This window comes from Monodelphis domestica, chromosome 4 (genome assembly GCF_027887165.1).
Source record: "Monodelphis domestica isolate mMonDom1 chromosome 4, mMonDom1.pri, whole genome shotgun sequence".
In the NCBI taxonomy this organism is placed as follows: Eukaryota; Metazoa; Chordata; class Mammalia; order Didelphimorphia; family Didelphidae; genus Monodelphis; species Monodelphis domestica.
This window is the reverse complement of record NC_077230.1, coordinates 377,432,459-377,458,147: the sequence shown is the minus strand read 5'-3', so window position 1 is coordinate 377,458,147 and position 25,689 is coordinate 377,432,459. Positions and strand designations below refer to the sequence as shown.

The window sequence follows — 25,689 nt, the reverse complement described above, 5'->3', positions numbered from 1 at the left end:
CTTAGCTACAAAAAGAGAATAATAATATTAAACTACTTAACTCATAGGGTTTCTATAAGCTAACAAACTTTTGTCCTTCAAAATAAGTTAAACACAACTATACATTCAGAATTCATTAATTGTTATTCCTTGATTATAAACTTACCCAGTGAAAGACAGGATCATATATGACACACAGGGTAAATAAGTCTATGCTTTTTTTTTTTTAAACCCTTACCATTCGTCTTCTGATGAGAGTTAAGGTTCACATGCTCTCCTCCCTACTTCCCCACTACTATAAATTGTTCTTTCATGCCTTTTATTTGCAGTAATTTATCTCACTATATTTTCACCTTCCCCTTCCTCCCAATGCATTCCTCTTTCTCATACCTTAATTTAATTTTTTATATCATCTAATTATATCAACTCACACCCTTATCCTCTGTCTATGTATACCCCTTCTAACTGTCCTAATAATGACAAAATTTTTTGGCCTCATGAGAATCAATCTCCCCATGTAGGGATATACACAGTTTAATTTTATTAAATGTCTTTTGATTTCTCTTTTCTGTTTAACTTTTTATAAATCTCTTGAATCTTGTATTTGAAAGTCATATTTTCCTTTCAGTTCCAATCTTTTCATCAGGAATGTTTGAAAGTCCTCTATTTCATTGAATATCCATTTTTTCCCTTGAAGGATTATGCTTACTTAGTTTTGCTGAGTAAGTGATTCTTAGTTGAAGTCCTAGCTCCTTTGCCCTCTAGAATATCATATTTCAGGCCCTCCAGTCCTTTATAATGTAGAAACTACTAAGTCTTATCCTGACTGTGATTTCATGGTATTTGAATTGTTGTCTTTTTGGCTGCTTGTAATATTTTCTCCTTGATCTGGGAGACTTAGAATTTAGTCAGAATATACCTGGGAGTTATCCATTTGGGATCTCTTTCAGGAGATGATTGGTGAATTTTGTCCTTTAGTTATAGAATATTAGAGTAGTTTTTCTTTATGATTTCTTGAAAGATGATGGCTAAGCCCTTTTTTTAATCATGATTTTCAGGTAGTCCAATAATTCTTAAATTAACTCTCCTGGATTTATTTTCTAGGACATTTGTTTTTCCCTTGAGATATTTCACATTTTCTTCTATTCTTTCATTTTGTTGGTTGTTAATTTCTTAGAATCATTACTGTGTATTGGTTCTAAGGCAGAAGAGTGGTAAGGGCTAGGCAATGGGGTTAGGTGACTTGCCCAGGGTCACACAGCTGGGAAGTGTCTGAGGTCAGATTTGAATCTAGGACCTCCCATCTCTAGGTCTTGATCTCAATCCACTGAACCACCCAGTTATTCCCTGGTTGGTTGTTTCTTGATGTCTTATGGAGTTATTAGCTTCTACTTGTCCAATTCTAATTTTTAAGGCATGATTTTCTTGAGTGAGCTTTTGTGCTTACTTTTTCTTGGCCAATTCTACTTTGTAAAGAATTATTTTCCTCAGTGAATTTTTTGGTACCACTTTTTTCCAAAGAGCCAATTCTTTCAAGAAGTAAATTTTCTCTTTAGTGCATTTTTTTTGTATATTTTTTCCCATTAGGTTAATTCTGCTTTCTAAGGAGTTCTCTTCTTTGGATTTTTGTGCCTCTTTTGCCAGTTGGCCTATTCTGTTTTTGTTTTTGTTTTTAAGATATTAATTTCTTCAGTATTTGTTTTGTGCCTCCTTTATCAAGCTGTTGACTTTTAAAAATTATTTTCTTTTATTCTTCTCATTTCTTTTTCCCAATTTTTCTTCTCCCTCTCTTATTTGATTTTTAATTCCTTTTTGAGCTCCATTAATTTTGGGGGGAGTTGAGAGCCATTCATATTTTCATGGAGATTTTGGATACAGTAGTATTGAATTTGTTGTCTTCTTCCAAGTTTGAGTCTATCCTGTTACTGAAATAACTTTCTGAGTTGAGTTTCTTTTTTTTTTTGTTGTTTGTTCATTTTCCTGCCTTTTCCCCTGTCTTCTAACTTTAAAAAGTTTTGAAGTTGGACTCTGTAACCTTGGTAAAGGGAGCATTGTTCCAGGCTTCAGGTTCTTTGTGGGCATTGGGGATCTTTCTGCTTTCAGTTCTTCCAAGGGGGTATGAGGTGTTTAATACTCTCCAAGCCTGTACTCTGTTCTGTGAGTAACCCCATGTAGTCCTTTACCCCTTGGAATAGCGATCAGCGTTCCCTATTGTTTATTTGCTCTGTTGTTTGCCAATGCTCCTCCTCACCCTGAGACATCTGAATCTGCGTATAGGCAATGAGACAAGAGTCTAGCACCTAGAGCCAGCACAGGGACCCCTGTAATCTCCTGAATAGTTGTCCACTGCCCCCTTTACTTTCTGTGTTTAGAGCTCTGGAAGCCTTGTGCTGTGCTCCAGTTCCACTCTGGTTCACTAGATCCCACTGCTGACTTTCTAAGTTGTTTTGAGCTGAGAAATTACTTTACTTTATCCTTTTGTGGGTTGTGCTGCTCCAGAATTCATTTTGAGGCATTGTTTTTTGGAGGGTAATTTGGTAGGACTCAGATGGGTCCCTGTATCTGCTCTTCCCTCTTTGAATTATGACTTTCTTATGAGAAGTATTAGGAGTTCTACATTTTAAGGAGGATAAAATGATTGTAAGGCACTGGTAAAGGTGGTTTGTTTTTGTTTTTCCAGTGATAACTACTGGTAAGATGGGGATAAAGCTAGGTATCTGCCTAACTACAGATTCCTGTTGACTCCAGCTTTGGCTGACCTCTATGTCAGGGATTAGGAGAACTAGGTGGACTGGGCCAACACTCCTGCTGCTATTCTAGATTGGGAAGAAAGGGGAGAAGCCTGGGTTATGCTGGTATTTGTTTCAAATGAACACAGTGATTCTTGGCAGTACCTTCTAAACTACCCCCATCCGTAAACACATTCTTGTTCATGAAGTTTTTTCTTCTTGACTTAGAATGAGTTGTTGAATCTTTAGTTCATTCAAAAGCAGAATAAAAACTCCAAAAAGAAACAAATAAACAAACCCCATTCTTCTATCTTATAATCAATACTAGGTATCATTTCCAAGGCAGAAGAAGAGGTAAGAAGAGGGAAGTTTCAACCAGAGGTATGCCTTTTGAGAATAAGATTATTAACAGACCAGGTTTTGGTATACAGGGTGTCTCAAAAGTCTTTCTGCAATTTTAAGTTATTAAAGTTATTAAGCTCTTAAAGCTTTTACTGCACTAAGATTTTTCTGATATCCTGTATACAGCCCAGGAATTAGGATGACTTGGGGAAGGGATTGTGTTTTCATTTTAAGCAATAATCATTAATAAATAAGTGTTGTGGTATTCTTCCTTTTCGATGACTGCATTCTCATCTAGTTTTAAATTTAAAAGGTAAGTAGTTAAAATTGTTTAAGTATACTTATTATGATAATGTTTTTGTTTTGTTTTAGGAACTATAGCAGTACCTCTTGTCCCTTCCCTTCAAAGCTGGTTAGTGGTGGCATGGAAGATACATTTGGTGAGTCTTTCCTGCGTTTTGCTATCAGCTATCAACTACTCTGTCCTAACTTTGGCTGCCTCGTTGATGACAAATTGAAGTTTGTCATCTTCAGTATGAAACTGTGGATGCTTTTTGAAAGGGGGAAATGTGAAACCATTTGAAACAGATCCTAAAAGCAACATGACATATATCGTAGGTAAAAGGAATTGAAATACTGTATCATAGTCACTGAATGTCCTCATCTCTACTACTATTGGGTTAGAAAGAAATTGTATAGTAAATTACTGTGTAATTGGTAGGCACATAGTTATTAACAGTTTAGTTCAACTCAACATTTATTAAGCAATTGCTATGTGCCAGACACTGTGTTAAGTGCTGGGGATACAGATATGAAAAAGAAAGACAGTCCTAGCCCTTAAGGAGTGTATAATCTAATGAGAAAAGACAACTAGAAGAAGACTCAAAAAGTAGGAAGTATATAAGAGGAAAGCCATTGAAGAAAGGAAAAGTTACCTAGAGAATTCAGAACCCTCAGTAAAGGGCAGCTGAACACCAGCCTCCCATCAGAGAGAAGAGGCAGCCCAAGTGTAAGAATTTAAATTTAAGTTTTTATGCTAAATGTGAAAGTTCTAAACTAATATTGTGGTTGCTAATTTAAAAAATTAATTCTTAAGTCACGAGTCTGTTAGCCACTCTTAACAATTTAGTTTAATAGAGATATAGTAAAAGAGAGAAATGTATGAAGGAAGTGGAAAATATTGCCTATCTAGATACCCTATTCTGTCCAAAAAAGCTTAGCTCACCACCCGGCAAGGGCTCTCAAGTCCCAATCTCCACATGGAGTTGTGGTAGTCTCTTAATCCAAGAGTCCCAGTAGTGTCTTTAGCAAGGGTTCCACTGACACAGCCTTCTCCAGGAAAGGAAGGCCTCTCCGGAATCAATCTCTCCAGAAGCCAGGAAAGGAAGGTCAGCTATTCACCCAGCAAGCCACACAAGATCCAGGGAAAGAGTCTCCTCCTTCAGTCCAACTCACTAATTCAGAATCTCTGAAGATGAACTCCAAAGGAGAAGTTCAAAGGAGAAGTTTTTTGGACAGGAGGTTAAGGACTTTTTATAGTCCTTTTTCCACTTCACTTCTTGTCCCTTCCCCACTTTATGGGAACCAATCACAGTCTTTTTTTTTTTTGCCTAGCACTGCCCAGGAGTGGGGCAGTGGCCTCTGGAGTTGTCACCCACTCTAGCAAGCAACTTCAGAACTCTCTTATTTAGTGTCAGGTAGGGGTACTTGTACAAGTTCTTGATTTGATTAGCTAAAAATAGGCAAAGGAAGAGTTAATCGTATCTTCACACAAGGGACTGCCTAGAAGCTGCAGTTTTGGTAATGTTTTTCAAAAGCAATTCTAAGCATATAATGATCTTTCACCTTGAATTTTTCCTTTTTTGCCTCTTGTCCTCTGTCTTCAGTATAAAAGAAGATCCTTAAGAATTGTTTTTCATTTTGATCTTGGGATCTAAGAGAGTGCCTTGCACACAGTAGATGCTTCACATTGCTTGTTGAAGTAGAATGAATTGGATGGATTGACTCTTAGCTACCTACGCTGTTGTCTAGTTGCCACTTTAATTCTATTGGTTGTAGATAGAAATAAGCGAATGTGAATATAAACAAGAGTTGCTTTGTTTCTGGATTTTCCTGATTTATATTTCTGGAGAGTAGGATGTATCTGAGAATGATGAGATTCTCTTGATGTGGAGAAGTACTTCCTATTTTAAAAAAGAAATCAGTGGGAAAACAAAATCTTCCTAGTCCCAAATGGTAAAGGAAGTATCTTATTCTAGCAATGGGATTACTAAGGAACTAGAAAGAAAAATATCTTTTACCTCACCTTGAAAGGATAACTATTTTTGGGAGAAAAAAAAAGCAAAGAAATAAAAAGACCTAGAATTCTTAAAAGACCCTTCAAGCCTTGGCAAAATGTGGTGTCCTGAAAGGGGAACAGCACTACTAAAACCATCAAGCACACCTATGACATCAACCTGGTGTTAGTAAGTCAACTTATTTATTATTTCAAACACTGGCTTTACTTTAAGCATAGATTTATAGAATTGTAGCCAAGGAAATTGACCCAGATACTTTAAAAGTAAGGTTTTTGTTGTTGTTGTTTTTTGTGTGTGTGTGTAGAATTAAAAAAAATATATCTGAACTGTACTTATTTGCCTCATAAAACTCTAAGTTTTTAAATTAAGAATAACTAGAACAAATAAAATAACTTAAAATAAAATAAAATAAAATAAATAAAATAAAATAAAAAAACAAATTAAGAATAACTAGAACAAATAAAATAACTCCAAGACTTTTTGCTGAAACTTAATTCCATTTGTTGTTTGTTCCCCCTTCTTTCATAAGTGATAGTTTGTTCCCCCTTCTTTCATAAGTGATAGTTTATAACAACTGGAGAGCTGTAGAAGTTATAATGGGAAAGAACAATCATTACTAGGTCTTCTCAAGAGAGCAGAAAAAGAGGGGAAGGACCATATGTACAAAAAGATTAATAGCAACACATTGTGGTGGTGTAAAAGGGAATTCTTTAATCTCTTTGTCTATTTTGAGTTAACACTTTGTCAGCCATTAAGTAAGAATTCACTAGTCACTTGTTAAAATGAGTGATAACTCAGGAACTCAAAGCACCCCTACCTAACATAAGTGTTCAGAAGTCATTTGCTAAAGTGAGTGATAACTCAGCCAGAAACTTGTGAATCCTATGATAAAAGTTGATACCTTCAGAAGCCAATGATAAAAAGGTTGACACCTTCAGAGGCCTATGATAAGAGTTAACACCTTCAGAGGTGAGAAGTGGGTCTCACAAACACTGCTCTCCTGGGCAGTGCTAGGCAATTTGGAAGCTGTGATTGGCCCCTGTGAAGAGGGGAAAGGAGAAGAAGACACTATAAAAGCCCTAACTTCTTCAGCTAGGGAGAATCTTCTGAAAGCAGTCTTCTGGAGATGGTCTTTGGGGTAGTCCTCTTTGACCTGAATCCGGAGTTTAGAGGATCTTGGACTGGGACTGCAGCTTGGAGCTACAACTTGGATCTCAGCTTTGACTTGGGGACCTTGGCTCTTGGACTGTCTCTTGGGTGAGTGAGTGGCTGGCCTTCCTTTCCTGGTGTCTGGAGAGAGATTAGTTTCAGAGAGGCCTTTCCTTCTTGGAAGAGACTGTATGGTTCATGTGGGTGGAACTCCGGGTTTTCTTCTTGAGGGTTAACAAGCCTTGCTGAGCTGAGTACCGGAACAATATTTAATGTGATAGGGTAGACATCTTCTCTACCTTCTTTTTGTATTTCTATGCTTTCACTCTTTCCACCCTTTTTGTAAATAAAAAATATTAAAATTCATTTTGACTTGAGCTATAATATTTTAAATTGGCGACCACAAGACTATTTTAGAATTCTCACATATTTAGTCAAACCCTTAATTTAATTCCTTACATTGGTAAAGAATCACAAACTAAGAGACTGCCCATTAGTTGGAGAATGACTAAACAGGTTAAAATAATAACACAAATATAATGAAAAACTGTTGTGCCATCTGAATGATGAAAGTAATAGTTTCAGAGAAGCACAAAAAAGCTTAGTATGAGCTGATTCAGAGTACAGCTAGTAGAACTAGTTGAACAATTTGTGCAGTAACAACACTGTAAAAGAAAGAGCTGTTAAGAGATTTAAGTTCTCTCATCATTGTAATGACCAGTCATGATTTGAGAGTAACTGAATGTTACTCATGTCCTGACAGAACAGTGAACTCAGTATGCAGGTTGCCACATACATTTTTTGACATGGCTAAAATAGGAATTTGTTTTGTTTTACTATATAGATTTCTTGTGGTTTTGTTGTTGTTCAGTTGAGATTGGGAATGAGAGGTGGGAGGGAGAGAATATAAATGCTTATTAAAAATTTAAAAAATATGAAAGGAATCATTTGAAGCATGGATTGAGAAATTCAGGTCATTAAAAGAAATAGGCTGAAGTTTTCATTTTGTATATATAATATATATTTATACTTGTATATAAATTTATAATCATTTATAATCAATTTTGAAGAGAACAGTTATTCCATGTTTCTATGAGTATCCTTATTATACTTATCCTTTCCATCCTCCTTCTATATGTTGGATTCCTCCAATGTGTGATTATCATGTAGATTTTGGTTACTTTTCTTTTAAAATTTCTTTTCTCCCAGTTTTTCACTTGTCTTAAGTGTCAGACTGTTTTCATTAGTGTTTAATAGCCACTAACAGCTTCTTTTTCAGATATAACTTTCTTTCCATCTATGTAAAAAAATATAGTAGTTATTATTGTATGCTGAAAAAGGAGGTAAAAGGGGACCGTCCAAGATGTTGCAATGGGTGAATTTTCTCATAATTCCTCATTTTTTTGTTTTATTGAGGCTTTAATATAAATATTGTGGTCACTTCCCAGTAATACTGTCTCCTACTCCAACACATGTAGAGCACTACCTTGTCACAAAGAAGACAACACACTGACCATGTTAGATATGTTCCTCAGTCCACCCATAGTCTGCTACCTCTTGACCAAGAAATGGGGGATATGGCCATCCTGTAGAATCCCAGATGGATCATTGTATGGATGAGAATTTTTGTATGTTTTAATGTCATTTTTCTATTGTGGTAATTGTTGCTTTATTATATTGGTTCATAATATCCCAGAATTCCTTATTTTTTATTGTTTCTGACTCATTATTGTCACATGGAGGAGAATCAGGAGCAATAGATGGAAAGATGCAAATTTAGGCTTGCTATTTAGGGAAAGCTTCTTTACATTTACAACTGTCTAGAAATGTAATGCCTCCTTCAGGAGGCAATAGGCTCCCTTCATTGTAGGTCTTTAAGCAGGGGCTGGATGATTGTCGGGAATGGTATGGTAGAGATTTCTTTCAGATTTGTATCACAAATTTTATTATAAATTTGGAAGCTTTATCCCTTCCTTTTACAGATAAGAAAATTGATGCACAGAGAAGTTGAATAATTGCCTAGGGGTAAACATCTAGTAAGTGTCTGAAGCAGGATATAAACTTTGGGCTTTATGGCTCCAAGTCCATTTTACCTCTACACCAGTTATTGGACTAGATGACCATTGAGGTTTCTTATATCTCTCAAATTCTATGACTGATCATTTCATTATGTTTATATATTATAATTTGTTTTGCCATTCCCCAGTCAGTGGACAATATTTCGTTTCCAGTTTTGTTATTTCTATAGAATGTATGGTTACAAGTATTTTGGTGATTATGCTTTCCAAATCTCTTTGACCAAGTATATGTTCAGTAATGACATCACTGGGATAGACAGTATCTTGTATATCATAATTTTAAAAGGGAAAATTGACATAAAGGGATTCCCTCCCAATCATCAGTGTTCCTTTTTATTCTAGTTATATAATTTTTGTTTTTATTTTTATGTAATCAAATTGGTACATTTTATGTTTTCTACTTTCCCTTGTTTTTTGTGTATTTTCCCAAAACCATAGCTCTGAAAGGATGCTCCTCCTAATCTCCCATTTTGTCTAAGGATGATGTTTTGTGTGAGAGCTGTTCATCCCTCAAGAAATGCTGCTTATAACTCAGTCTGAGCACTTTCCTGTTTTTTCCAACTGTTTTCCCTGAAATAGTAGGGAATTCTTTCCTTTGCTGTTCACTTTGATGACCCATCTGTGTCTTGGTTGAGTTCATTTTCTCTTTTTGTGTATCTAGTGTTTCCAAGTCTCATTTTACCGCTTTTCTGTAGGAAATTCAGACAGTTTGCTTTTAGGAGCTAACAACAGTCTCTCATCATACTTCCTCATGATTCTAACTATACCTTTCTGTTCTTTGATAGTCTCCACTCTTGCCTCCTAGGTGTAGTGATTAGCCTAAAACATTTTGGGGACAGGTTAGATCACCTTTCTGGGTTAAAGTATCCTCTTCTGGATGGAGGCTTGACTAAATTACATAATTGTTAAGATCCTTTCTAACTCTGAAAGTTTGTACATTTATGATTCTAAATCATGGCCTATTCTTATATTTTCTTTTTTTTTTTAATTTCTTTTTTTTTTAATGAACCCTTACCTTCTGTTTTGGAGTCAATACTGTGTATTGGTTCCAAGGCACAAGAGTGGTAAGGGCTAGGCAATGGGGGTCAAGTGACTTGCCCAGAGTCACACAGCTGGGAAGTGTCTGAGGCTAGATTTGAACCTAGGACCTCCCTTCTCTAGGCCTGGCTCTCAATCCACTGAGCTACCCAGCTGCCTCCTCTATTCTTATATTTTCTATTCAGTGTTCTCTTTTGTTTATTCAATGTTGAGTATATCCAAATAAAACAGATTAGGTAAACAGCCTGACACCCTTTCTTGCTCAACCTTATTTCAAAGTAAATGGAGGACAAGAATTTAGATTGCACATAATGTATAAGTTCCTGGAGCACTTAGTCTAGTATTTATCAAGTGTCTCCTTTTTAAAAAGAATTTATTATTTATTTACTTTTTAATAATAAATTTCCACATAAGTTTTCCAAAGTTTTGTTATCTAAATTGTTACCCTCTCTTCTTCCCTCCCCACTCCCAGAGCTGGCAAGCATTTCAGTGTGGCCATTATATATGTGTGTTATCACACAAAACATATTTCCATATTATTAATCTTTGTAAGTGAATAATCTTATAAAACCAAAACTCCAAATCATATACCCAATAAACAAATGATAAATCATACATTTTCATCTTCATTTTTATTCCAACAGTTTTTTCTCTGGAGGTGGATAGCATTTTTTTTCTTAAGTCCCTCAAAATTGTTCTAGATCATTGTATTGCTATTAGTAGCTAAGTCTATCACATTTAATTGTCCCACAATGTTTCAGTAACTGTGTATGATGTTTTTCTGTTTCTGCTCATTTCATTTGGCATCAGTTCTTGTAGGTCTTGCCAGCTTTTTTTGAAATCATTCTGTTCATTATTCCTTACAGCACAATAGTATTCCATCACCATCATTTACCATAATTTGTTCAGCCTTTAGTTTCCAATTCTTTGCCACCACAAAAAGAACAGCTATGATATTTTTGTACAAGCAGGTCTTTTCCCATTTAAGTGCCTGCTTTTGCACAAAGATTTTAGTCAAAGCTTATGAATTTACTATATTCTATTTTATATCATATTTATTTGTATCTTATCCTCTCCCACCCCAACTCCCTGTAAATTATATCTTCCTTGAGAGTAGTGACTGTGTCATATTTGCCTTTTTGCCTATTTCATTAAAAAAAAAAATCTTGTGTATTCTTTTTCCAAGCAGCCCTTTAATAAAAAGATTTTGTTTCCTATTGTTACTTAAGTAGAATATGCAACCCTCCTGATAGCTCATGGGAAAGGAGTTTGTCACTGTTGTTTCATTTGAAGTATGAGATTCAGCAATAATACATTCCTTTCCTCCCTCCCTTTCAAGAATGAAAATGGGGGGGGGGGAGTGGCAAGATTAATTAGTTTTGAGATCCTGTTGCTGAGCTAAAGAAATTATGTACAGCAAAAATCCCTCCCACTTAGAAATAATTAAATTAGGAATTTAAAATGGTAAATCCTTAAAGATTAAAATAATGATAAAGTTAAGGTAATCCAATTCTTTTCAAGATTCAGAGGTGAAAAAATAGAGCATTCTAGATTCAGGTCAAAAGGCCTCTGATTTGGGACATGAAATTCTGTGTGAGGAATAGTAAACCAATATGACTAGATTATAGGGATTGTAAGAAGGCAGGAAAGGGCTAGGCTTTTAAATGCCCAAATCATGTCATTTTTTCCCTCTGGTTTGATTTTCTTATGTAAAATGTATGTAATAATGTTTACAAAGCATTTACTATATGTTACATGCTGTGCTAAGCACTTTACAATTATTATTTCACTTTATCTTCACAACAACCCTGGGAAGTAGGTGCTTTATCTCCAAGGAAACTGGAGGGAAACCGACTTGTCCAGGCTGTAGGGAATGAGCAAATAGAAGAAATTGAAAGTAAATGATAAGGGAATATAGGTAGCACAATGGATAGAGTTTGACCTGGAGTCTGAAGGACCTGGGTTCAAATATGGCCTAGTTATATGACCCTGGGCAAGTCACTTAATCCCAATTGCTTAACTCTTACCTCTATTTTGACTTATTGCTTCTAAGACAGAAGGCAAGGGTTAAAAAAAAAAGTAAAAGTCAATGATAGAGTGAAGGGTTATGTCCTAAAAGGGTTCTGGGTAGGAATAAATCAGTGACTATTGTTGTGTTAACCCAACATTGTATTTTAACTTATTTTCAAGGTTCCTATAAAAGTTTATCTTAAATCATCTTAGAGAAGAGATGTGTGTCAGAACTTGGGGAGCAGGAGGGTGGGATGTTGGTTAAGCAAGTTTGGACATGATCCACTAGAACAGTAATGGAGAACCTTTTCCAGATAAGAGTGCTGTGCCCAAGCCCCACCTAAAGACCATATGCCATGACCCACCCCACCCCCAACCTAGGGCTGGGCATGCCCTGCCCCACTCCTCCTTATCCCACACAGGGGAGGGAAGAAGTGCTCCCATTGGGCTGCTGCAGAGGGACTAGTGAAGTGAGGAATGTTCTCAGCAATTACAGAGGGGGGGAGGGGAGGGCCTGAGCACTCCACTTCCCTCTGGCACTGATGTCTGTGAGCCACCTACCTCATCCCCTGTGCACTCCCATTGGGCTACTGGGCAGGGACAGGGGAATGTTATAAGGTGTGATGGAAAGGGGAAAGGGAGCAGCTTCACTGGATTCCCTCTGCCTTTCTAGTAATGAATTGGAGGGAGGGGAGGGCTAAATGCCCAGAGAGCACTCTGTGTGCCATCTTTGGCACCCATGCCATAGGTTCAACATCACTGCACTAGAATATGCTTTGATTTAGAATAAATGTTAAATTAATAGAATCTGTTGCATATAGATGTCCCTAAATGCAAAGTATACTATTAGTATTTTTTTTCTCCTTCAGTTAAATGATACCTTTTAGACTCTTAATTTTGATACCTAAGAGAAGGCAACATGGTTTCAAGGATCACTTTTATCTTTGGAAGATCAACTAAAAAGAAGTGAGAATTTGTACACAAATTTCCCAATTTCTGTTATATACAACTTGAAGAAAAATGTTCTTATTCAGCCCATTTCCAATTAAATACTTCCAGTAAAGGTAATTCTAAGGGAACCCAAGTGTCTTTTCTCTGTCATTCAACTGACCAGTGAGCAGTGATGGGGAGATAAGCCCTGTTATAAACCTATGATACTTTGATCTTTTTTTTTCCTCTGAACTGAACAAACACCAAATATAAAGAGCATTTTCATATACTTTTAGTAGTTCAGGAAAAGAGCACTGAGTATTCCATGACTTTGCACCACACAACTTTCTTTTCTTTCTAAATGTATATAGTAAACTCAACATGTACCTTTCAGAGCTGCCCTGTGGTTCTTTGTTTCTCTGTGGTTCTTTATGATTTCTCTTATCTTCTGTGCATTAAAAAATATGCTAGTGACTTTTTTCTCTTTAGAAGGTTACCTTTTTCCACTCTCAGTGTGAACCAGTTTGCCTCAGAGGTCCTTTTCAGCTCTGTAATTCTGTGACTTCTAAGCTTAGTATTCTTCTGCTTTATGGCTAGATATAGCATAGTAATTTGTATTCAGTTTTCTCCGGAATTAAAGCAGTGATTAGCCTATTCAAATGTGGTGGTGTTGGAGTGTGGTGGAGTTGGTGAGTATGTGGGATTAGGAAATTCTCCTAGTAAGAAAATAAGGAATTACTAAATGCTTTTAACTGTAGTTACACTTATGAACTACAGGAATGGTTTCTGAGTCAGAAATCTTGAACCAGAACTGAGTCAATGCCTTAAGTATTCCTTTTACTTTGGTATGATTTGGACACTTAAACATTTTACACTGCACAATAGTCATCATTTTTTGCCTTAAATTGATTCCAAAAAAGAGTGATTCTGCCACTGACAAACATGACTTCAGTACAGATTTCTTTCCTGTCCTGGACCTCCTTTTTTCTTCTTTTTAAAAAATTAAATCATGTTTTTTAATTGCATGTGGGAATAATTTTTAAAATTTTCTTTATTTCAGTAATAAACTTGCACTTGTTTTCCAAGGTTAAATGATAAATGTTGTCTCCCTCCTCTTTTCCCTCCCCCATCCCAGAGCTGACAAGCAATTCCACTGAGTTATACATATATTATCACTCTAAACCCATTTCTATATTATTTATTTTTGCAGGAGGGAAATCTTACAAAACCAAAACCCCAAAACATATACCCAAATAAACAAGTGACAAATCATATGTTTTCTTTTTTTTTTTTTTTTAATATATTTTATTTGGTCATTTCCAAGCATTATTCGTTAAAGACATAGATCATTTTCTTTTCCTCCCCCCCCCAACCCCCCATAGCCGACGCGTAAGTCCACTGGGCATTAGATGTTTTCTTGATTTGAACCCATTGCTTTGTTGATAGTATTTGCATTAGAGTGTTCATTTAGAGTCTATCCTCTGTCATGTCCCCTCAATCTTTGTATTCAGGCAGTTGCTTTTTCTCGGTGTTTCCACTCCCATAGTTTATCCTTTGCTTATGAATGGTGTTTTTTTCTCCTGGGTCCCTGCAAGTTGTTCAGGGACATTACACCACCACTAATGGAGAAGTCCATTACGTTCGATGATACCACAGTGTGTTTGTCTCTGTGTACAATGTTCTCCTGGTTCTGCTCCTCTCGCTCTGCATCACTTCCTGGAGGTTGTTCCAGTCTCCATGGAACTTCTCCACTTTATTATTCCTTTTAGCGCAATAGTACTCCATCACCAACATATACCACAGTTTGTTCAGCCATTCCCCAATTGATGGGCATCCCCTCATTTTCCAGTTTTGGGCCACCACAAAGAGCGCAGCTAAATCATATGTTTTCTTCTGCATTTCTACTCCAATAGTTCTTTCTCTATATGTGGATAGCATTATTTTTCATAAGTCCCTCAGAATTGTCCTGGATCATTATATTGCCATTAGTAGCAAAGTTGATCATCCCACAACATTTCGGTTATTGTAGATAATGTTCTCCTGGCTCTGCTTATTTCATTCTGTATCAGTTCATGTGGATCTTTCCAGTTCTTAAAGAAATAATCTGGTTCATCATACCTTATAGCACAATAGTATTCCATCATTATCAAATATCAGTTTATTCAGCCATTCCCCAATCAAGGGAGATCCCCTCAGCTTCCATTTTTTGCCATCACAAAAAGTATAGCTATAAATATTTTTTAACAAACAGGTCCATTCTCATTTTTTAAAATCTCTTTGGAATATAGACCGGGTACTGATATTTCTGTATCAAAAAAGTATGCATTCTTTTAAAGCCCTTTGGGAATAATTCTGAAACAATTTTTGACTATTGTTTTCTAACCCTTTGGGATTCTTATTCTCTCCTCCCTCCCACCCTTCTTTGATCTGCAGTGAGATTCCAGCAGTTCCTTTTCTGTCTGTGGATAACATTGTCTTTTTCATGATTCTCTTGGGGTTATCTTGGAACCTTGTATTGCTGGTAATAGTTTAGACCTTCAAAGTTGATCTTCATATAATATTTTCGTTATTGTGTACATTGTTTACCTGGTTCTATTGACTTCACTTTGCATCAGTGCATATAAGTCTTTCCAGGTTTTTCTGAATTTGTCCTGTTATAATTTCTTATGGTGCAATAATTTTCAATTACAACCATATTCCACAAGTTGTTTGTCCAATACCCAATTGGTGGACACCCCCTCAGTTTACAATTCTTTACTGCTACAAATAGAGTTGCTAAAAATATTTTTGTACAAATAGGTCCTTTTCCCCTATCTCAGATATCTTTGGGATATAGACCCAGTAGTGGTATTGCTGGGTCAAAAGGTATATATAGTTTTATGGTCCTTTGGGTATGGTTCCCTATTGTTCTCCAGAACGATTGTTAGTGTCCTAATTTTCCCACATCCCCTCCCAACATTTATCATTTTCCTTTTTGATATTAGCCAATCTGATAGGTTTGAAATAGTATCTCAGAGTTTTAATGTGCATTTCTCTAATATTGAGAAGATTTCCTCATATAACTATAGATAGTTTTAATTTCTCCCTCTTGAGAACCACTTGTTCATCTCCTTTGGTTATTTATCAGTTGGGATATGTTTTGTATTCTTATAAATTTGGTTCATTTCTCTATATAATGGAGAAATGAGGTTGAGTCTTTTATTTCTTCACCTGTAAAATAAGAGAGTTGGATAAGATGATCTTAAACTTAATTTCTATGCTTAGGATAGTATAAGGCTTGAGGAACTCAGCATATTATAATACAGTGATGGTGAAACTATGGCACATGTGCCATAAGGGCATGCAGAGCCCTCACTGGACACACCTGCAGTTGCCCACCAGAGTTTGTTACTAGAAAGCCAGAGGGACTTGGGATGGATCTGCTCCCCTCTACTTCTCCATGCACCTGAGGATGTTCCTCTCTTCACCTGCCTCTCTGCCCAATAACCCAAAGGGAGCACTTCTTCCCTCCCCTGTCTGGGCTAGGTGCTGGGGATGCTGTGTAAAAGTGTGATGCAGATGGCAACCTGCTGAGTCTGTGGTGATGGTGATTCCTATGATGGAGTTTGAGGGGAGCATAGCTCACAGTATGGCACATAACTGGATGGGAGTGGAGTGCTGGGACCACTCTCTACTCATACCTCTCATGACCCGCCTCTGCCCAGCAACCTAATGGGAGAGCTATCTCCCTTCCATGTCTGTGATAAAGTTGGGGGAGGGGGAGTGGCACTTGGTCTCTAACAAATTTGCCATCACTGCTATAATGGAAAGACCCCATTGGACTTGGCATTCAGATGATCTGCATTTCATTCTAACTGTGTAATGGTAGCCAAAACACATAATCTCTTGGTTTTAATTCCTTCATATGTAAAATGAGCTTAATAAAACTTATACATTTCCCAGTGTCATTGTGATTTAAACTGTAAAACCCTGTAGAAATGTGAATTATTTTAACTTTCAGATGCCTTCCGTCTATAACATCATATAAACTTAAAATTCTGTGGGTATAGGAAGTGGGAATTTGATGTAGTGTGTGTCATTGAGGAATCAATTTCTCTACTTATTGCTTCTAGTTTGTGACAGGTAAAATATTGTACTTGGATTGTATGTTATTATTCGAACTGTTGACAGTCAAGATGAATTTTATTGTTAGAACAGTGGTTTTGAGTAATATTAATTATCATTTGTATTCAATAGAATTAAGCAGTTAGAGCTAAAAGATCCCAGAGATCATTAAATGTTAACCACACATTTAAAAAATTTTGTTTGTTTATTTAAATAATTTTATCTTCCATCTTAGAATTATTACTATGTATTGGTTCCAAGGCAAAAGAACAATAAGGGCTAGGCAATGTGTGTTAAGTGACCTGCCCAGCATTACATGTTTAGGAAATGTTTGAGGCCAGATTTCAATGCAGGGTCTCCTATCTCTAGACCTGACTTTCAATTCCCTGAGCTACTTAACTGATCCACACGACACACATTAACTGAGTCCTGGGCCGGGGGTGTGAATTGATTATCCCAAAGATTCATACCATACCAAGTTGGTGACAAGATCAGGAATTGTGACTCAGGTCTACTGAACCTAAGCCTAGCTTGTTTTTACGAAAGCACAGCTCTTTTCTGTTAGGGACCTGTTTTGAGCAAAAATTATGCATCTAATTTTAATATTTACAACCATATTTTTGCACCTGTTACTTCACATTGATGGGGTTTCTCTTTTGATAATATCTTTGCTCACAAATAGCCTTGTGGTGTAACATGGCAACTATTATACCTTTGTATAAAATTCCTTATTGCTTCTCAGAAACATATTGGGGATTTGAATATAGAGGAAAGAAATCTGAAATGGGAGTCAACAACCCTTACATAGGGATTTTTAGCGTAGACAGCTGCCTGGCAAGAAGCAGATCATCTGCCTCCCACACATCTTCAAAGAACCCTGGGTACTCTTCATTAAGGTTGAGTCAGTTTATCAGAACAATTTATAATTAAGGACAGCAAAACTGTAAGAAAACCATCTGTCTCAGTGTAATGACAAACCATGTTTCTAGGAGAGCTATGATGAAATGTGCTACCTACCTCTTAACAGAGAAGATGGTCTTTAATATGTATAAACACATATATTTCTTAATATTGTCTCTATAGATTTGTTTTGCATGTGTTTCTTAGAAGGATTTTTTCTTCTCTATTTTTCAATGGGAAAGAATGTCACAAGGGATGAAAAAAAGAAAGAGGGGCAGTTAAGGGGCCCAATGGATGGAGTTAGACCTGGAGATGGGAGGTCCTGGATTCAAATTTGGCCTCAGACATTTTCTAGCAATGTGGGCAAGTCACTTAACCCCAATTGCTTAGCCATTACTGCTTTTCTGCCCTAGAAACATAAATACTTAGAAGGCAAATATTTTTATTTTTTTAAAAAAGAGATTATCTGGGGGCAGCTGGGTAGCTCAGTGGATTGAGAGCCAGGCTTGGAGACTGGAGGCCCTTGGTTCAAATCTGGCCTCAGACACCTCCCAGCTGTGTGACCCTGGGCAAGTCACTTAACCCGCATTGCCTAGCCCTTACCACTCTTCTGCCTTGGAACAAATACACAGTATTGATTCCAAGATGGAAAGTAAGGGCTTAAAAAAAAAGAAAAAGAGTATCTAGGAACTTTTGAGTTAAGCAGGCTGTCATTGCAAGTTACCAATCCAATAGCTTGACTTAAATTCCAGTGTAAAATTCTGAAAGTCACAGTATCTAAAGAAGAAAACCATACTTACAAAGAATCGTCTTAGTTTAGGATAAAAAAAAATACAGTAAATTATAGAGACTTTCTGGTTCCTACCACCTTTCTGCTTTCTAATAAATAACTTTAACTTATTGTCTTGAAGATGTGAAAATGATTTTTCAGTATACTCACCCATCAAAACCTCCCTTATAATAGAAATTGGAGGAAAGCCCAATTAATGAAATGCCTCACAGTGTATGCCTATTCCACAATCATAGCAGCCCCTGCCCATCAGGTGATAATTAATTGCAATTAATTTGAGTGCAAGGGCTTTTATTGTTGGTTTCTATACTGTATTTGGTGTTTTCAGAGTAGAATTATAACTCTTTGTTTTGTTCAGCCATTTCTCAGTTAATGGACACTACTTTGTTTCCAGTTTTTGCTACCACAAAGAATGCTGACAGGAATATTTCACAATATATGTGACCCTTCTGTTTGTCACAAACCACCCTATAATATATGTCTAACAATGGTATGGATGGATCAACCCAGTTCAGTGACTTGCATAATCCTAAATTGTTTTTCAGACTTGTTGAACAAATTTATATATCAATTAACAGTTTATTAGTGTTCCCATTTTTTTTACAGTTCCTCCAAACATTGATTGTTGCCGTCTTTTATTATCTTTCCCAATTTCATAATTTGAAGTGAAATACCAGTCAGTCAGTCATTTGTAAGCATTTATGAAATACTATGTGCCAGGGAGTGCTAAATTATAGAAATGTAAAGAAAAATCACTGTTCTCAAGGAATCAGTGGTCTAATGGCATTTTTCTTCATGTAGTGATTGATCAAACTTTTATTCAACTGCTTCTCTGTGGGAAAATGGTCATAGACTTATCAGAAGTATTTGATGAAACCATTTCCCCATATCAAGTAGCTTCTCTTATACATTAATTTTGCTAGAGTAAAAGTTTGGTTTTTTTTTGTAATCAACCTCCATTTTACTGATTATGAATTCTCCCCTTAGCTATAATTTTTAAAGACCCTTCTGTTTGCCAACTTTTTTTATGAGCTCCTTCTAATTTGGAGCATATAGTGATACATGTTAAGATGGTATTTGAAACCAATTTTCTGCCATACTGTTCATCAGTTTTCTTAGCAATTTTTTTATAACAAAATTTTATTGATTTTTTTAATCACCTGAATTTTTTCTTGTATTCTTCCTATTTCTTCATCCCAGAGAGCCATTTCTTCTAATAGTTAGGAGTTTTTGTTGAATAGGGAGTTATCTCCACATAATTTTTGACATTGGGTTTCTTGAACTTAGGGCCACATTGTATTTGATTGCATCTGTGTGTTACTCTTGTAGTCTCTGGCACTGTTCTACATCTTTATTTTGTAAGCAGTACCAAAATTTTTTATGAACATAGATCTCAAATTCTATTTTAAAGTAATAATTTTTTGACCATGTAATTCTATATATTCCACCCCCCCCCCCCCCCCGTGGATTATCAAGCCTTCTTTTCTTCTATATGTATTTTGTTAATTTAGTTCTGTAAAGTAATCTCCCTCTTTAATATTATTTGATACAGTTCTGGATATGATAACTATAACAATAAGATGAAAGGGAAATTAAAGCTATAAACATGGTTTTTAAAAAGAAGAGGCAAAATTTACAGATAATGTTTTATTTCTTTTTATAGGAGGAGAATTTTTGTTTTCAGTTCCAAATTCTCTCACTCCCTTCAGTTTCTCTCCCTCCAACTTATTGAAAAAGCAAGAAATAATACCCATTATACACGAAGTCTTATAAAACATTTTACCACAATATAATATAGTTTATTTAGAAAAAAAATCTTAAGTGAAGAAACTAACAAGAGATTAAGACTTCAGTAAAGTAGCAGGATATAAAATAAGTTAATGAAAATCTTCAGCAATTCTAAACCAGGCTAATAAAAATAGGAGGAAATAATAGAAATTGAAATTCTATTGAGAATTATAATTGTATAAAATATCTGGAAGTTATTTAACACTTTATATTTTAAATAATGTAACTATAATATACTATGTAATTAGAGGATATCATAAGTAGATTCATTATTCATTATTAGATCAAATCAATATAATAAAAATGACAATGGTAGTTAAACTAATTCAGACATTTAGTCTTATACCAATTAATATACCAAGAAGTTATGCTATAGAATTTAACAAAATAATAAGGGGAAGAGTCTAGAACCCATGTTCAATTTTCCTAATACTATGGTTATTTATGTGCATGTATTATACTTGACGTTATGTTTCTTTCCTTAGCACCTAACAATTTACCTTTTTAATATCAAGCATTCAATAACTATTTTTTTCATTGCATTAGTTAACCTCATCTCTGTCTTTCCACCCCTACCCCTCTCCCTCTCCTTCACTCCTCCCCTCTTTCTGCTTCTTAATGTTTTTAGTCAGGAATGAGTTAAAGGCACATAAGTGATCTGTTTATCAAATTTGCAAATAGCATCTATGAACTTAGAAGGGATAGTAAAAGACTTCCGGGCTAAGATGGCTGAAGTATAGAAGCAAGGGGCTTCTTCTCACCACCTACTGATCTAAAGCACCTCAAGAGGACAAAAACCAAAATCAGATGAGTGAAGGGGTTCTTCCATAGGGCACAGTCTTGAAGGGTAGGCAGGGTTTGGGCATTTCCACATTATAAGGAGGTAAAGTTACTCCTACCAAAGTGTGAGCTAATTGCCCCTCCCCCACCCCACCTACAGTACCAGAGTCAAAGCGAGCATGAGGCAATTATTAGGTTCTCAGGGGACTGGTTGAGGACACCACAAACTTACCCCAGAGAACAGCGAGGCTTGGGACCCCAGGAGACCAAGGAACAGGGAGATAGGGTAGAGAGGGACTGCACACAGCAGACACAGTGGAGACTGAAAAGTGGCTTCAGGGCAAAAACCTCCCTGTAACTCCATACAAAGGCCTGCCTACCTCCTCACTTAGACTTCTGACTGGGAAGGGAAGAAAGAACTAGCACAGAAATGGCCGCCAACACCCAGGAACTACAATCTGCAACTACAAAAAAAAAAGAAGAAAAGAAAAGAACCTTTACCCTGGATAATTTCTACAGTGAAAAACCCCAGATTAAAGAGGAGTCAGCAGAGGATGACAAACAAGCAAACACATCCAAACCTTCCCTCCCCAAAATGGAAATTGGTCACAAGCTCTTGAGGAGCTCAGATTTGAGATTATGAACCAAGTGAGAAAGATAGAAGAAACTTGGCAAGAAAAGTGGGAAATAGTTCAAAAAGAAAATAATAGTTTAAAAGACAGAATCTCTCAGTTGGAAAAAGAAGCCCAGAAATCAAATGAAATGATAAGCAAATTGAAGACCAGAAATGATCTGCTGGAAGCCATGAAAAGTAGGATAGACCAAACCGAAAAGGAAAATCAAAAGATAATAGCTGAAAACCAATTTTTAAAAAGTAGAATTGGGCAAGTAGAAGCTAATGATCTCACAAGACAGCAAGAATTTATAAAGCAAAGTCAAAAGAATGACAAATTAGGGAAGATGACAGACTTGGAAAACAGGTCAAGGATAGACAATTTGAGAATCCTAGGCCTACCTGAAAACCTGGAAATAAACAGAAACCTTGACATCATAGAAAAAGAAACTATCCAAGAAAACTGCCCTGATATTCTTGAACAAGAGGGCAAAATAGACATTGAAAGAGTACACAGATCACTCTCTACATTAAATTCTCAAAAGACAACCCCCAGGAATTTAATTGCCAAATTCAAGAGCTTCCAAGCTAAGGAGAAAATATCACAAGAAGCAGAAAGAGACAATTCAGATATCAAGGAGTACCAATCAGGATTACACAGGACCTGGAAGCCTCTACACTAAAGGACTGCAAGGCTTGGAATATGATATTCAGAAAGGCAAGAGAATTGGGTCTACAACCAAGTATCATCTACCTATCAAAACTGACTATATACTTCCAGGGGAAAGTGTAGGCATTTAACAAAATAGAAGATTTCCAAGTATTTGTAAAGAAAAGATCATAACTAAACAGAAAATTTGATGTCCAAATACAAAATTCAAGAGAAACATGAAAAGGTAAACAAGATGGGGGAATGATTTTTTTTAAGGACTTCAGCAAGGTCAAATTGTTTATTCCTATATGGTAAAATGTTATTTGTAACTCTCATAAACTGTATTAACTATCATAGTAGTTAGAAGAATTACTCATAGGTAGTGGTTGGGGTACTAAGTGGTTTAAGATGATATGTAAAAAAAGAAAGGGACGGAAAATAGAAGAAGGCACCAAGAATGTATAGTAAAAGATCCTCCAAGAACCTTTTCAGCATGAACTCTATCCTTCTAAATTCTTACACTTAAATTCAAACAAATAACTTCATAAAGATAAAATAGGGGTGGCATGGTTAAACAGCTGTTAGTGTAAAAAAGATAGAATCTCTTTATTGGACTGCAAATTCAATGAGAGTCAACATTGTGATACCAAAGTCAAAAATCTAATTATGTATGACAGTTGGGCTGGCTGCATAAAGAGATGTCTACAATCCTTAATTAATACCTGATGATTGGTCGGTCTTGTTTTTGCTCTATTCTATACTGGTCAGACCATCCTGAAAGTATTGTTTTTACTTCTGGGTGCTACATTTGAGGAAGGACTTTAAATTGAGGAGAAATGGGCAATTGCAAGGTGTCAAATTTAGTCTGAAGATCAAGAAAATTTACTAAAAGAACTGTTCAACAGTGGAATAGGATGCCTTGGAAGGCAATGGATTAGTATTCATTGGTTGGAAGAGTTGGCTAGTTGACCACCTATTGGGAAGGTTGTTTTGGGCATTTTTATTAAATTACTAGTTGGACTAGATCAGTATTGTCAAAGATGTGGTATGCATGCAGAGCCACCACAAAGGGAGCTGCTCCATTCCTCCTCCTCCCAACACCCAAAGACATTTTTTGCATGCTTTGCCCTCTGTCCAGACACTAAAGCAAGCACTTCCTAAGCTCTCTCAGGGCTCACAGATAGCTTGAATTTGACCTTGGGCGCTTGAACTCAGAAAAGATTTGACAATGCTGGACTAGATAGTCTTTGAGAGTCTTTCAAATCTGAGAGTGCAATTCATTTGTAAGGATTGACTTCATTAGGCCTTCCACTTGTAACATTTTAAAACTCTGCAGCTTGATTGTATGTTCAAGAACAGAAGATAATTCTGATGTTCAGGACAGAGAGATTCATAAGATCCAGAGCTTAGATAGATGAACTTCTAGCAGATATGAAAATTAAGAAATTAAATTATAACAACAGGTCAGAGAAGTTGTGTCTTCACAGGTCCCACTGTGAATTAATTGACTAAACTAAAATAGAGGGCATGTTTCTGAGTTCCAGCACATTATTCTCCCTGCTCTCATGAATGTGTTTCTGTGCCTTATTTGTTCTTAAAATGTCAGCTATAAAGGATAATTTTAGCGTTGTGACCTAAACTATTAATTATTGGTCGCCATGGGATATCCCAAATAAAAAAAATACCTAAGTCAGCTGGAAATTTATGGTGATTTAATTAATATAGTGGAAAGAAATTAAGAAGAAGGGAGAAGGAAAGGGTGTAAGATTTCTCCCGTCTGGCTTGTGCCAGGAGGAAGATTAGAGGAGGAAGGAATCAGCCTGAACTCCAAGAGGACTCAGCCAAAATGCCTGAACCTCAATTAGCTCAAGGGCAAACTCACTGCCCAAACCCAGACAAATAGCTGCCTCCACACCAAGATGTTGGACACTTAGCATGCTGCCAGCCAGAGCCGCATCTCTGGGGAAAGAGACAGCCGTGACGAATCCCGCGAAAAAAAAACTAGACAATTCTACCTCCATTTCCTGCATCTCCTCAGCACCAATTGTAGCCTAAGCTTGACTTAGGACAGCCCAGGGGTCTGTCAGCTGTTTCTGATTTGTCAATTTCTCTATCAAAGGCCATCCTCCTAAACACATCTTACAGACATTCCTGATTTTGTTAGACTAAGCATCTTCGTTGTTACAAATCAGGAGATAGCTAAATCCAATCTTCACACAGCTTTAAGAAAACAGGTATGACAAGCTCTAGGTTTGTCTTCTAGGTATGAGTTCCTTGTTCTGTAAAGTTGCAAGTTATACTGTTGGCACAACTTTACCTTCCTTCTCTTAAAACTCAAATGACTATGTTGTGCATACAAAAACATATATTACTTTATACCTGTCATTAATGTAGATGGAGAAGATATGAAACCAGTACTATCTGCAAATGTGTATGACTTCCTAGTGTTTCCTAAACAGCTGTGGTGTTCAGTTTGTCAAAAGTAAGATCATTTTTTCAAGCTAGGCTAAAGATACTGGAGAAATTTTGATGAGTGGTTGATATGCATATATCATGGTTGTTTGGTGAAATAATAGAAATAAGGCTAGATTGAAAGTCTGGAGACCTGGGTTGCTGTCACAAATCTTCCTCTTACTGACTCTGTGACCTTGGGCAAAGATTCTTCATCTTTGTGTGACTCAATTTTCTCATCTATAAAATGAATGTTTAAGCTCTCATATTTTATGATAATAGTGTTCTGAGGTTAGATGAGGTTATATTTGGAAGTAACAGGAATTCTTTGATTCTAATTAGCCATCATTTTTTTCTTCTCTGTCGGCTTAATTCTAGAAGGTACTCACATAATAACAGGCATTCTTGTGTGAGTCTTGATTCATAACTCAGGTATTCACATGATAACTTTCTCTGCTTTGAAGATGATTGTTGTTTGCCCAGTGATGTTATCATTACTTAGATGTGATAAGAAAGAGGATTTTAGAATCTGGAGACAGCTGAACAGTAGATAGGACTGGAAAGGTTGAGTACAGTGAGAGTGAAAAGCCAGTAAGAGGAGAAGGCTGGAAGTCATCAAATTTGAAAATTTGAGAAAAGAATAGCCAGACTATGTGAGTTAGAGAAGCCAAGGCAACCAAATGCAGGCTGGGATCAGAGTAATGTAAGGATAATTTTAGTATTTTGACTTAAATCTAAATAATTGGTCACCAGGGATGATTCCCAAATAATAAAATATCCAAGTCAGCTGGGAATTATGGAGATTTCAATTGAGAGAGAGAGAGAGAGAGAGAGAGAGAGAGAGAGAGAGAGAGAGAGAGAGAGAGAGAGAGAGAGAGAGAGAGAGAGAGAGAGAGAGAGAGAGAGAGAAACAAAGAACAGTAACTAACTAGTAAATGACAGATTGATCTGATCCAAGTTGTTCCTTCCTCCGGGTCACTATTCTCCTCTCCCTCTCCTGCTTTCCTTTCCCTTTCCCTCTCCTCTTCCCTCCAGAATGATTGGATCACCTTTTAACTC

The 25,689-nt window shown here is 36.4% G+C and overlaps 1 protein-coding gene across 2 annotated transcripts in view; it reads left to right on the top strand.

Annotated features, from left to right (window-relative positions):
• Nucleotides 1-25,689, top strand: part of PHACTR4 (phosphatase and actin regulator 4) — a 115,352-nt gene that overhangs the window by 25,569 nt on the left and 64,094 nt on the right. For both annotated transcript variants that reach the window (XM_056795426.1, XM_056795427.1), the window contains exon 2: nt 3,423-3,490. In XM_056795426.1, coding sequence (XP_056651404.1) covers nt 3,475-3,490 — 16 coding nt within the window. In that variant the 5' untranslated portion in view covers nt 3,423-3,474. The remainder of the gene's footprint in view (nt 1-3,422; nt 3,491-25,689) is intronic.